Source organism: Bison bison, unplaced genomic scaffold (genome assembly GCF_000754665.1).
Source record: "Bison bison bison isolate TAMUID 2011002044 unplaced genomic scaffold, Bison_UMD1.0 scf7180017864034, whole genome shotgun sequence".
In the NCBI taxonomy this organism is placed as follows: domain Eukaryota; kingdom Metazoa; phylum Chordata; class Mammalia; order Artiodactyla; family Bovidae; genus Bison; species Bison bison.
Window position 1 is genome coordinate 6824444 of NW_011494606.1, and position 11592 is coordinate 6836035.

Here is an 11592-nt window from a genome sequence, read left to right on the forward strand (position 1 = left end):
CTTTGCTCAGTTGTGTCCAACTCTTTGCGATCCTTTGGACTGTAGCCCACCAGGCTCCTCTATCCATGGGATTTTTCAGGCAAGAATAGTGGAGTGGGTTGCCATTCCCTTCTCCAGCGGATCTTCTTGACCCAGAGATTGAACCCCCATCTTCTGCATTGCAGGCAGATTCTTTTACCCACTGAGCCATTTGGGAACTTCCATAGAAATCCACTTTTAAAAGGCATTTGAGGACTTCCCTGGCAGTCTAGTGGTTAAGACTTGGTGCTTCCCTTGCAGGGAGTCTGGGTTCAATTCCTGGTCAGGGAACTTAAAAAAAAAAAGAATATTTGGCCGACGTCTCTGTCCAAGCAGAGGGACCAAGTGTATAGGACGGCTCAGAAGCATGAGGCTGCCTGATAGATCCCAGGAATGCTGTAGGGCTTGCTGGGGCCAGAGCACAGACTGGCAGGGAGAGAGAAGAGAGAGGAGAGTGGACATACTATCTCATCAGCACCTAAATAGCTGGCTAAGGGAGTTAAAGCTGGGAGTGGTGTGGCCCAGGCTGCATGGAGAAAGCTCACCCTGACTGTAGTATTGAAGAGGGGTGGGGATGGTTTGGGGAAGCTGGAGGTAGAGACACCAGGCAGGAAGTTATTGACATGGTATAGTCAGGCTGCTGAGAATCTTTGGCAGTAGGGTGTGCAGAAGGGTAAGAGATTCTAGAAATGCTGCAGAGGGATGCGATGGGGCCTGAGACCAGTGAGGGGTGGGTGAGGGGTAGCGGGGATGACTCCCAGGGGTTGAGCTCACCGGGGGCTCTGGGGCCCGGTTGGCTCCCACCTGGCTCTCTCTGGCTCTCTCTCAGGTCCTGGGGAGTGGACGATCTGGTTCAACATTGACCACCCGGGTGGGCAGGGTGACTACGAACGGCTGGATGCCATTCAGTTCTACTATGGGGACCGGGTGTGCGCCCGGCCCCTGCGGCTAGAGGCTCGAACCACCAACTGGAAACCCGCAGGCAGCACTGGCCAAGTGGTCCATGGCAGCCCCCTCGAGGGCTTCTGGTGCCTCAACAGGGAGCAGCGACCCGGGCAGAACTGCTCCAATTACACCGTGCGCTTCCTCTGCCCTCCAGGTGAGCCTGGCCAGCCCCCACACAGAGGGAGGCCAGGGCCTGCATCTGGCCATGGAAACTCTGGACATCGCACACATACACGTACTTCAACTCCATAATAACCCGTTAGTTTCATGAGAGCCATGTTTCCAACAGTATTCTGGGTTGATGGAGAGTTTCCCTTCAATCCATTTTACTGATGGGGAAGACCACATGCTCTGGAGCTGGACTGCTTTGAATCTGGGCCCACTGTCTCTACTGTGTTCCTTAGGCAGATTTTCTGAAACTCTCTGAACCTCAGGTTTCTCGCATGTGGAAGAAAGGTATTAATATACCTTCATGCGGGATTTTGGGCTTCCCTGGTGGCTCAGACAGTGAAGAATCTGCCTGTAATTCAGGAGACCTGTGCTCAATCCCTGGGTCAGGAAGATCCCCTGGAGAAGGGAATGGCCACCCACTCCAGTATTCTCGCCTGGAGAATTCCATGGATAGAGGAGCCTGGCTGGGCTACAGTTCATGGGGTTGCAAAGAGTTGGATGTGACTGAGCGACTAACCTTTTCACTTTATGGGGGTTTTTACGAGGATTAAATTAGATAATAAGTGCAGAGGGCTTAATGCAGGTGAAAAGTGCAGTGGGCACTAAGTTTTCATTTCTATTTTAGTTCCTCTGTGCCAGACGCTGCTAGTTCTCTCCATTACTCAACTTTCACAACTGACTGTGAGGAATCTCTATTTTGACAAGTTATTCCAGGTTCGGAGAGGTTAGGGAACTTCTTGGAACGACACAGCTGGTCAGTGGAATGCTGGGATTTAAACCCTGGCCTGTGTTCGCAGAGTCCAGGAGTTCATGCTCTTTCTGTCCTCTCTGCCCATACTGGGTAATTCAGAGGCAGCTGCAGGCCTGTCCATTATGACTGTGCATCCTCCCTTCCTGGGGTTCCGCCAGTGCACACGGCCTGGCCCTGCAGGCTCAGGTGGCAGTGGCAGTCACTAGATCAGGAACCCAGGCTGGGCAATATCTCAAGGTGAGGTTCGAGGCCCCCGTTTCCTTGCACAGAGGCCTCAGATCAAGGATGAGGCAGAGGGGGCTTGATGTTGCTGAGGCCCCAGGTCTTGACTTCCCAGGGCCCCTTCTACAGGAGCAGGGGCTGTTTTCACACTGGGAGAGAGTAAAGATGGTGCTGTCCTCCACATCCAAGGACAGCATATCAAAGTCCCAGCGCTTGGCCAGTAAGTCCCTTTCAAGGGCACCTATAGCCCATTTGGTGGTGTCATTGTGAAAATTAAGAGATATTACTTCCTCAAGTCTCTTGGTGTCCATCTGTTGGAAAAATCCTTGCAGGAAATATAAATATCAAAGACATCTAGGATGTAAATGGAGGCCTGGATCTCTGAGAAAAAGCAGCCTCAGGGTCAGGCATCCTGATGGAGTCCCCTTGGGAGGGAAGTCAGACCGCCTGCTGGTCTTCTTTGTAGGATCCTTGCGCCGAGACACAGAGCACAGCCTCTGGAGTCCATGGTCTCCCTGGAGCAAGTGTTCTGCTGCTTGTGGTCACCCTGGAGTCCAGACCCGAACACGCACCTGCTTGGCAGAGTCGGTGTCACTGTGCAGTGAGGCCACTGAGGAGGGCCGGCACTGCATGGAACAGGCCTGTTCAGGTACCACCCCTGCTCCTGGTACCAGGTAGGGCATGGGGCTGGGGCTGAATAGAGGATCAGACTGAGACAGGTTCATTCATTCATTCATCCACTCATCAAGTAATTATGTGCACTGATGGGGGACGTAGAGGATAATGTGGGAGCACAGAGCAGGGTCAATTATTGTCACTTAGGGGAATCAATTAAGTCTTCCTAGAGGAGGTGTCCTGAGCTAAGTCATGAAGGATGAGTAGGAATTCGTTACGCAGGCTGCTGAGGGAGGGTAACAAAGACCTAAGGATGAGAGGGAGCATATGGGACTCCACAGGTGGGACATGGCTGAAGGAGGGCCAGAATCCATACATGCCCTCCTGATGTGGCCTCTTTTTCCACAGCCTGTGACCTTACCTGCCCCATGGGCAAGGCGAATGCTGAGTGTGACGCATGCATGTGTCAGGACTTTGTGCTGTATGGGGCTGTCTCCCTCCCTGGGGGTGCCCCAGCCTCAGGGGCTGCTGTCTACCTCCTGAGCAAGACACCTAAGCTACTGACCCAGACGGACAGCAGTGGAAGGTTCCGAGTCCCTGGGTTGTGCCCCGATGGCAAAAGCATCCTGAAGATCACAAAGACCAAGTTTGCACCTATCCACCTCACGGTGCCTAAGACTAGACTGAAGGCAGCCACCATCAGGGCGGAGTTCGTGAGAGCAGGTACTTAAGTTCTCTGGGGGTAGGGCTGCGGAGGAAGGCTGGACTTTTAAATAAAAGGATTCTAGTACTCAGAGCTGGCTTCCCAGCTTGACCAGAGTGAAACTAAAAAGTCCACAAGTTCCAACATCATCTGGTTCCCTACCCTCCACCCATTACTTACCTTCTCTCCTCTTCTCTCCACTCCTATTACAGTCCCCACCACCCCCACTGAGTCACTCTACTACAGTTACAAAGGCTTCCTATCTATTCCTCAACTACACAGGCACACTCCTGCCTCAGGGCCTTTGCACTTGCTATATACTCTGCTTGGACTATTCTTCCCCCAGATAGTGGCATGGCTTGCTCCCTCAGATGTATAAGTTCTTTTCCTGCCTCCTAGTGTAAGGCTTGGAGGTCACAGAGAGAGAGGCTGGGGAAATTCAGAAACAGTGCAGAATGGCCAGAAAATTCTGCTGGAATCAGAAGAGAAGGTACTGCCCTATTCGAAACAGCCAGCTCTGTCTCAATGGCAATGCTTGGGAATCTTGCCTGGTACAGGGTCCCCTTGGCTCGCCACTACCTCACCCAGATACTGCCTAAGAGGCTATGGGAGCGGGTCCCATCTGAGTGGATGGAGGGAGTGGACTCCATTAGGACCATTAGAAGGGGTCTAGGATGTGTGTGTGAAATTGTACGATTTTAACACATGTCAAAATACCTGAGGGAGCAAGGCTCTGGAGAACCTGTCACAGTGAAAAACCCCAAACACCATTTCTCATCCCTGTCTCAGAAACGCCGTACATTGTGATGAGCCCTGAGACAAAAGCACGAAGAGCTGGGCAGAGCGTGTCCCTGTGCTGTAAGGCCACAGGGAAGCCCAAACCAGACAAGTATTTCTGGTGAGTATTCTGCCACCTATCTGGCCTGATTCTCCTCTTGGAAACCCAGAGCTTTCTTGTACTGGGTCTGGAGCTGTTAATCATGACAATAACCAGCAGAATAAAGTTACAAGTAAGGCTCTGGTGTGGCTTCCCAGGCGATGCAGTGGTGAAGAACCTGCTGTCAGTGCAGGAAATGCAAGAGATGTGGGTTCCATTCCTGGGTCAGGAAGATCCCCTGGAGTAGGAGATGGCAACATACTCCAGTATTCTTGCTTGGAAAATTCCATGGACAGAAGAGCCTGGAAGGCTACAGTCCATGAGGTCACAGAGTTGGACATGACTGAGTGCACACATGCAAACACACACACACACACACACAGCCCTGGTGCATCATCAGGGAATGGGGACTTCTCTGGTGGTCCAGTGGTTAAGACTGCAAGGGGTGTAGTTTTGATCCCCTGTCAGGGAACTAAGATTCTAACATGCAAAAATGAGAAAAAATTAAACAAAAATTTTTTTAAAGTGGGGGCCAACAGGGTTGAGGCCACTCAGCAAGCCCTGTTGTCCTGTTGAAGCTGGGGTCCCTACAGAGCAGCTGTGGTCTTAGGGTCCTGACTCTATATCCTTGGGACACAGAACCAGGTTTCCCGTCCTAATTTCCCCAAGGCAAACAAGGTTAGAGTCCCCAGTGGCTGTCCTTTACCCTTCACAAACATTTTACAGCCATTATCTTATTTGACCCTCTCAACAATTCTACGGATCAGCTAGGAATCATGGCATCTACTTCAGATGAATGGAACAGGAAGTTGAAGCTCAGAGGTGAAAGGATTCGTCCAAGGGTCCATAGGCAGTCAGCGGTGGGGCTGAGACTGAGAAGCAAGTCCCTTGACTCCCAGGCCAGTCAGTGATCTTGAATGAGCCGAGTCAGTTGTAGAGTTGGCATCTGCAGAACATGTCCGTCACCTGCCTGGCTCCTGACACTGTCCTTAAGGATAGCAGCCCTTCCACTGTCCCCTCAGGCTGTCCCTCTCCATCCCTTGCAGGTACCATAACAACACACTGTTGGACCCCTCCCTCTACAAGCACGACAGCAAGCTGGTGCTGAGGAATCTGCGGCGGGACCAGGCCGGGGAGTACTTCTGCAAGGCCCAGAGCGATGCTGGGGCTGCAAAGTCCCGCATTGCCCAGCTGACTGTCATAGGTAAGCCTGGCAGGGCCCCTGGAAAACCCCTGTCAGAGTGGGCATAACTGAACAAAACTTGGGCTGTCCTGAGCTGTGCCCAGTGCTGTGCTTTCTGGGACACAAAGATGGCACAGACCTTGATCCTACCCTCACAGATCTGCCACTCCAGGAGGTGTGGAGACATAAGAGACAAGTCAGTAGAGATAGAAAAAAATGCAGCTGAAACAGGAGATAAGGAGTTGTGGATGTTACTTACAGATGAGAAACAGAGAACTGGAATTCCAGGTGGGAATGATTGTTGTGGGTTGCTGGAGGCATAAACATTGGTTTTTAGCTTTGGCCACCCACTGGGATCAACTGTTTCATTTTTTTTTTTAACTTTTAATTTTGTATTGGGGTACAGCCGATTAGGGCCTCCCTGGTGGCTCAGTGGTAAAGAATCTACCTGCAATGCAGGAGTTGCAGGAGATGCAGTTTTGATCCCTGGGTCGGGAAGAACCCCTGGAGGAGGGCATGGCAACCCACTCAGTATTCTTGCCTGGAGAATCTCATGGACAGAGGAGCCTGGCAGGCTACGGTCCACAGGGTTGCAAAGAGTCAGACACAACTGAAGTGACTTAGCACGTGTGCACAGATAGCTGATTAACAATGTTGTGGTAGTTTCAGGTGAACAGTGAAGGGACTCGGCCACATATCTACATTTATCCATTCTCCCTCAAACTCCCTTCCCATCCCGGCTGCCACATAACATGGAGCAGAGTTTCCTGTGTTACCGTAGGTCCAACTGATGAGTTTTTAAAAAATATTGATGCCTGTGTTTTACCTCCAGGAAGCTTGATTTTATTGGTTTGGAATGTGGCCTGGGAACACTCAGGTTAAAAGCTCTCCCCGGTAATTCTAATTCGTGGCCAGTATTGTGAACCCCTGACGTTAAACAATGGCCAGGGTCTGTGTGTATGGAGGTGGGGACATTCCAGATCAAGGGCCACCGTGAGCAAAGTTATAGAAGTGGGAAACTGAGGGGGCTTTACAAGAGTGACCTGATTAAAGCTGGCTTCTAGAAGTGAGCTGAAGGAGGGGAGACCGGAGGCTGAGACCGGTCAGGAACCTGTACTTGCAAAGTGAGGGGGAAGGAGGGTATCTTAGTAATTGGCCTAAACAAAACCAAACAAAAGTCAGGAGGAAATTTGTTGGGAGGATTCTGGAATATTTCACAGACTCCAAGAAAGTTGAGCAACACAGCTCAGGACAGACAGGACACAGGGCACTTGGACCTTGGCAGATGAGATGTGGAACCCTGTCAACTGTGGTTCCCAGCTCATTATACCAGTGCTCCCTGCTTGTCACAGTTATTCTTAATACTTTATATGTTTAATATTTTAAATTAAAAAGTAATTTACTATTCAAGTTAAATTTATAGATAATAACTACATGTGATTTTAAGATATATATATATATGGAACATGCTCCTAATGACATAAAACGGAAATATAAAAAAATAATTTTAATGCAAAATCATATGTATTTAAATATGTAAGTGTTAATGACACAAGAACACCCACCAAGAAGTCAGACACTTGCACTTGAATCCAGTCACCATGAATGTGACAACAACAAGTACTGACCTTGGGCAGTTGTAGGGAGGTGATTTTTCTGAGACAAGAAGCAGTTCTCGGTATTTGACCAAGCTAAACAAAGTACAATCTTAGCTCGATTTATATGGTAGTGCATTCTTCAAAAATTCAATGCATGGTAAAACCATGTATAAAACACCAGGTTCTGATCATTTAAACATGCTTTCCATGTACGTGAATGTCTATAGAATATGTGAAAGCAGAATGCAGAAAAATTCTTTATGTCACACAGTGCCAGGCACTGCAGAAAACAGAGCTGCAAGCCCGCCCCACCCACAAAAAGCCAATAGCAGTCCCAGTTTTGGTGGTAACTCAGAACACCCTCACAAATTTTCAAGATCCCTCCAATGAGAACCATTACTGTAGTGGTCTCCACAAGGAACTCTGTTTCTCCAAGGATAAAATGGAATTAGTAATGGCTACCCATTCTCCCTCAGAGGAGTTCTGTGAGAGTTGGGACCGTGCCAGTGCTTTGAAAACCCAAAAGCACACAGAGACATCAGAGATGTGAGGTTGAGGTGCCCTTCGTGTAGGAAAAGGACTTGCATTTAATGTCTGAACTATTTCCCTCCATAGCCTCTGATGAGATTCCTTGCAACCCAAACCCTGAGAGCTACCTTATCCGGCTGCCCCATGACTGTTTCCAGAATGCCACCAACTCCTTCTACTATGATGTGGGTCGTTGCCCTGTCAAGACCTGTGCAGGGAAGCAGGATAATGGGATCAGGTGCCGAGATGCTGTGGAGCACTGCTGTGGGATCTCCAAAACAGAAGACAGGGAGATCCAGTGCAGCGGGTACACGCTGCCCACCAAGGTGGCCACGGAGTGCAGCTGCCAGCGGTGTACGGAGACTCGGAGAATCGTGCGGGGCCGAGTCAGCGCAGCCGACAATGGGGAACCCCTGCGCTTCGGCCACGTGTACATGGGGAACACCCGTGTGAGCATGACTGGCTACAAGGGCACATTCACTCTGCATGTCCCTCAGGACACAGAGAGGCTGGTGCTCACATTTGTGGACAGGATGCAGAAGTTCGTCAACACCACCAAAGTGCTGCCCTTCAATAAGAAGGGGAGTGCCGTGTTCCATGAGATCAAGATGCTTCGGCGGAAAGAGCCCATCACCTTGGAGGCCATGGAGACCAACATTATCCCCTTGGGGGATATGGCTGGTGAAGACCCTGTGGCTGAGCTGGAGATCCCATCCAAGAGTTTCTACCGGCAGAACGGGGAGCCCTACATGGGAAAAGTAAAGGCCAGTGTGACCTTCCTGGATCCCCGGAATATTTCCACAGCTACTGCTGCCCAGAGTGACCTGAACTTCATCAATGATGAAGGAGACACTTTCCCTCTTCGGACATATGGCATGTTCTCTGTGGACTTCAGAGATGAAGCCACCTCAGAGTCCCTTAATGTTGGCAAGGTGAAGGTTCATCTTGACTCGACCCAGGTCAAGATGCCAGAGCATGTGCCCATGATGAAACTCTGGTCGCTCAACCCAGACACAGGGCTCTGGGAGGAGGAAGGTGACTTCAAACCTGAAAGCCAAAGGCGGAACAGAAGGGAAGACAGAACCTTCCTGGTGGGCAACATGGAGATCCGTGAGAGGAGGCTTTTTAACCTGGATGTCCCGGAAAGCAGGAGGTGCTTCATCAAGGTGAGGGCCTACAGGAGTGAGAGGTTCTTGCCCAGTGAGCAGATCCAGGGGGTTGTGGTCTCTGTGATCAACCTGGAGCCCAGGACTGGCTTCTCTTCCAACCCCAGGGCCTGGGGCCGCTTTGACAGTGTCCTCACGGGTCCCAATGGGGCCTGCCTGCCTGCCTTCTGTGATGACCAGTCCCCCGATGCTTACTCTGCCTATGTCTTGGCCAGCCTGGCTGGGGAAGAACTGGAAGCAGTGGAGTCTTCTCCTAAATTCAACCCAAATGCAATTGGTGTCCCTCAGCCTTACCTCAACAAGCTCAAGTACCGCCGGACAGACCATGAGGACCCACGGGTCAAGAAGACGGCTTTCCAGATCAGCATGGCCAAGCCACGGCCCAACTCACCTGAGGAGGGCAATGGACCCATCTATGCATTTGAGAACCTTCGGGAATGCGAGGACGCACCACCCAGTGCGGCCCATTTCCGGTTCTACCAGATTGAGGGGGATCGGTATGACTATAACACAGTCCCTTTCAACGATGATGACCCCATGGGCTGGACTGAAGACTACCTGGCATGGTGGCCCAAGCCAATGGAGTTTAGGGCTTGCTACATCAAGGTGAAGATTGTGGGGCCACTGGAGATAAATGTGCGATCCCGTAACATGGGGGGCACCCACCGGCGGACAGTGGGAAAGCTGTACGGAATCCGGGATGTGAAGAGCACACGGGACAGGGACCAGCCCAACATCTCCTCTGCCTGTTTGGAGTTCAAGTGCAGTGGGATGCTCTATGACCAGGACCGTGTGGACCGCACGCTGGTGAAGGTCATCCCCCAGGGCAGTTGCCAACGAGCCAGTGTAAACTCTATGCTGCATGAGTACCTGGTCAACCACCTACCACTGGCGGTCAACAACAACACCAGTGAGTACACCATGCTGGCGCCCTTGGACCCACTGGGCCACAACTATGGCATCTACACCGTCACTGACCAGGACCCTCGCACAGCCAAGGAGATTGCACTCGGCCGGTGCTTTGATGGCACATCCGATGGCTCCTCCAGAGTCATGAAGGCCAATGTGGGAGTGGCCCTCACCTTTAACTGCGTAGAGAGGCAGGTGGGCCGTCAGAGTGCCTTCCAGTACCTCCAGAACACCCCGGCCCAGCCCTCCCCTGCAAGCACTGTCAGGGGAAGAGTGCCTTCAAGGAGGCAGCGGGCAAGTCAGGGTAGCCAGCGTGGAGGGGTGGCCTCTCTGAGGTTTCCTGGGGCTGCTCAGCAGCCTCTGAGCGACTGAGGCTTGTGGTACTTCTCTTCTCCTGCCATCTCACATGACAGCCTTGTGGGACTGATGCCCAAACTGTCACTCGGTTAATTTAAGCCCATCTGTTCTGGTGCAACTTGCGTGTTTGTTTCTTCATTCCTTTACTTACTTATTGTCTTTGTCCCTTGAAACTGATTGGCATGAAGCCCCTAAGATGTCAAAATAAAGCCCCACTGTCCTGTTCTCTCTCTACAAGAAACAAGAAATTGGCCATGGGCAAACTCTGTGGCTTCAAGCATTCTTCCTTTAGTGCCGTACCTGGAAATGTCTTTCATTTTCTTTTTTGCATGGTTTTTCCCACCTCAAATGATAATCTGATGTTGAAGATCTGATAACCAATATAAAGTGTAATTCTTGGCCTGGCTCCATAGAATGTAAGCAAGGCCTGCATCACAGTTCATATATATAAAAGGTGGTGAAATAAAGAAATAAACTATATTGTTACTTGAAATGTTACTAACATTTCTTTGCTGAATCTGGAACTCTAGTGCATGTTCAGTGTTCAGCTGTTGAATATAAGGTAATCATATTTCCTCTGCCAAATCTGGAAAAGACATCACCTGGTATCCACAGCTGCACTCGGTTGCTAACTATATTAATGTGTTTCCTTTTATATTTGCTATTGTTCTTGCTAGAAGCCCAGTGTGGCCCAGAACAGATGTCAATAAATGCACATTTTGTACTTGATTTTGAGGTCACTGACCTGTCTTTAAACCATTAAAGTGAGCTAACTGCTCAGAGGGACAGAGGGGTCTCTGGAAAATGGTCACAAGTTGCCTCGAGGCATAGCGCCACCTAACCCCAAGTTACAGGGCTGGGTGACTAGGCACATATTCCAGTGGTCAAGTTTGTTCTCATGGATCATATTTTCCATTTGCAGAGGAGAGCAGAGATTCCTGGAGTTAAAAGCATGTTCTGGGCCCCTGAACAAAGCTGAAAACATGTCCTGATTTTTTTTTTCATCCCTTCCAATACTGGGGAGCTTATACAATGGTTTGGCCCAGGGTCTGGCAAGCTGGCCCAGTGGTCCTTTGGCAACCCCCCTCAGTGTGCTGCCTTCTCCAGCTGGGTTGGCTGGCCTCACTCAGAAGGCTGGGCTTTTTATTTTTTTCATTCCAAGCTCTTTTAAAGATGCCCAGCTTTTCCAGACACCAGACCTCTGTTGTGTATAATAGCCTCTGTCTCTTGAGTAAAATGACTGGTCCAAATGGACAGGTTTTTTTTTTGGAAAAGGTGTTTGGTTTAAAATAGTATATCAGAGGCCCTAGATGGTGCCAGAGTGATCCTGGAGGCATCAACAGCCAGGGATGAGTAAGATGTACTGATTTCTTCTTTCCTAAACTCTCCAGAATCTATTACAAAAGAGGCCAAGGGGTGAGGAGAGGGCATCACTTACAATCGGGACAAAATGCTGTCCCTGATCCCCTGGCAGGCCTGGTACAGCTCATTTTGGCCACCTCCGGTCTGGCCTGGATTTGTAATCTTGGATCAGCCTCTGCCCAGTTCC

At 50.4% G+C, this 11592-nt stretch overlaps 1 protein-coding gene across 3 annotated transcripts in view; it reads left to right on the plus strand.

Annotated features, from left to right (window-relative positions):
* CILP (cartilage intermediate layer protein, nucleotide pyrophosphohydrolase) overlaps nt 1–10772 on the plus strand; it is a 15723-nt gene extending 4951 nt beyond the window's left edge. For 2 of the 3 annotated variants that reach the window (XM_010834564.1, XM_010834563.1), the window contains 5 exons: nt 2574–2756; nt 3131–3445; nt 4215–4323; nt 5349–5506; nt 7699–10772. In XM_010834564.1, coding sequence (XP_010832866.1) covers nt 2574–2756; nt 3131–3445; nt 4215–4323; nt 5349–5506; nt 7699–10058 — 3125 coding nt within the window. In that variant the 3' untranslated portion in view covers nt 10059–10772. Of the gene's footprint in view, nt 1–847; nt 1118–2573; nt 2757–3130; nt 3446–4214; nt 4324–5348; nt 5507–7698 lie in introns of all 3 variants that reach the window. The other variant, XM_010834562.1, reaches the window with a different exon arrangement.
* The last annotated feature ends 820 nt before the right edge of the window (nt 10773–11592 follow it).